Source organism: Neopelma chrysocephalum, unplaced genomic scaffold (genome assembly GCF_003984885.1).
Source record: "Neopelma chrysocephalum unplaced genomic scaffold, ASM398488v2 Primary Assembly neopelma1_189305, whole genome shotgun sequence".
NCBI lineage: Eukaryota > Metazoa > Chordata > Aves > Passeriformes > Pipridae > Neopelma > Neopelma chrysocephalum.
The window spans coordinates 1-1,820 of record NW_020939464.1 but is presented as its reverse complement, the minus strand read 5'-3'; the positions used below and the strand labels follow the sequence as shown (position 1 = coordinate 1,820).

At 65.8% G+C, this 1,820-nt stretch overlaps 1 protein-coding gene across 1 annotated transcript; it reads left to right on the top strand.

The window, feature by feature from the left end:
* Positions 1–235: 235 nt before the first annotated feature.
* On the top strand, positions 236–1,422 carry LOC113963071 (calponin-1-like; the record flags this gene model as incomplete). Its single annotated transcript, XM_027673860.1, has 4 exons — positions 236–302; positions 399–536; positions 892–1,002; positions 1,204–1,422. Coding segments are annotated over 4 exons (535 nt in total), but the record flags the coding sequence as incomplete, so codon positions are not given.
* Positions 1,423–1,820: the final 398 nt, after the last annotated feature.

Below are 1,820 nucleotides of genomic sequence, written 5' to 3'. Positions count from 1 at the left end.
CCTGTCCTTTAACCCCCCACTGACCTCACCTGAGCTGACCCCTGACCCCTGACCCTTGACCAGTGACCGCCCCCTTCTCCCTAACCCTGGTCTTGACCACCTCCCTTTGACCCCTGACCCCGGCTCAAGTTTGGGATGATCCTCTTGGAATTGGGCCCAATTTCGACCCCATCCCTGACCCCCTACTGACCTCACCTGAGATGACCCCTGACCTCTGACCCCTGACCCCCACCAGGCTCATCAACAAGCTGCAGCCGGGCTCGGTGCCCAAGGTGAACGAGCCCGTCCAGAACTGGCACAAGGTGAGGGGGGGACCCCAAAATCAAGGGGGGGGGGTCCGGGAGCAGATCCAGCTCCAGGACCCGCCCCCCAAACCCACCCCGGACCCCCTTTCCCAGCTGGAGAACATCGGGAACTTCCTGCGGGCCATCACACGCTACGGGGTCAAAGCCCACGACATCTTCGAGGCCAACGACCTCTTCGAGAACACCAACCACACCCAGGTCCAGTCCACCCTCATCGCCCTCGCCAGCCAGGTGACCCCCCCGGGGTGGTATGGGGGCCTGGGGGGGCCATGGAGGGGGCAGGAGGTCCTGGGGGGGCTCTGGAGGGTCCCCGTGTCCCACAGGTTTGGTGCTCCCCCGTCGCTCTCATCATCCAGGTGACCCCCCCCAGGGGGGTGGGACCACCCGGGTGACCCCCCCGAGGGGTGGGACGGAGTCCTGGAGTCCCGGGGGGTTCAAATGGGGGGTCCTGGGAGGCCCCAGAGGGTCTGGGAAGCTCTGGAGGGTCCCCACATCCCACCCCCTCCACCCCACTGTGGTGCCCCCTCCCCTGGGGTCTTGGGGGTCCCCCCATGATCCCCCCTGACCCCCGGGGGTCTCCCCCCAGGCCAAGACGAAGGGGAACAACGTGAGTTTGGGGGTGAAATACGCGGAGAAGCAGCAGCGGCGCTTCCACCCCGAGAAGCTGCGCGAGGGCAGGAACATCATCGGGCTCCAGGTGACACCGGGGGACACCTGGGGACACCTGGGGACACCTGGGGACACTTGGGGACACGGGAGGGACACACAGAGGACGGGGAGGGGGGGTTAGGGGGTGTCAGGACACGGGTTGGGGTCCGGGAGGGTCTCTGGGGACACCCCCAGGGGGGTGGCAGTGCCCTGGGGACAGTTGGTGACCCCCCGTCCCCTCTGTCCCCAGATGGGCACCAACAAGTTCGCCAGCCAGCAGGGCATGACGGCCTACGGGACACGGCGGCACCTCTACGACCCCAAACTGGGCACGGACCAGCCCCTGGACCAGGCCACCATCAGCCTCCAGATGGGCACCAACAAAGGCGCCAGTCAGGTGGGGACAGGGGGGGACAGGGGGGACACTGACATCACCATGGGGACACCAACACCACCACGGGGACACTGACAGCCCTGGGGGGGACAGGGGGACAGTGCCATGTCCCCTTTGGGCTGCCCATATCCCCTCTGGGGTGCCTGTGTCCCTTTTGGACTGCCCGTGTCCCCTTGGGGTGTCCACATCCTCTCGGGGTCCCTATGTCCCCTTGGGGTGCCCATATCCCCTTTGGGGTGCCCATATCCCCTTTTAGGGTGCTCATATCCCCTCGAGATGCTCATATCCCCTTTGGGGTGCCCGTATCCCCTTTTAGGGTGCCCATATCCCTTTTGAGGTGCCCGTGTCCCCTTTGGGGTGCCCATATCCCCTTTTAGGGTGCCCATATCCCCTTTAGGGTGCCCGTATCCCCTTTTGGGGTGCCCGTATCTCCTCGGGGGGTGCCCGTGTCCCTTTTGGAGTGCCCGTGTCCC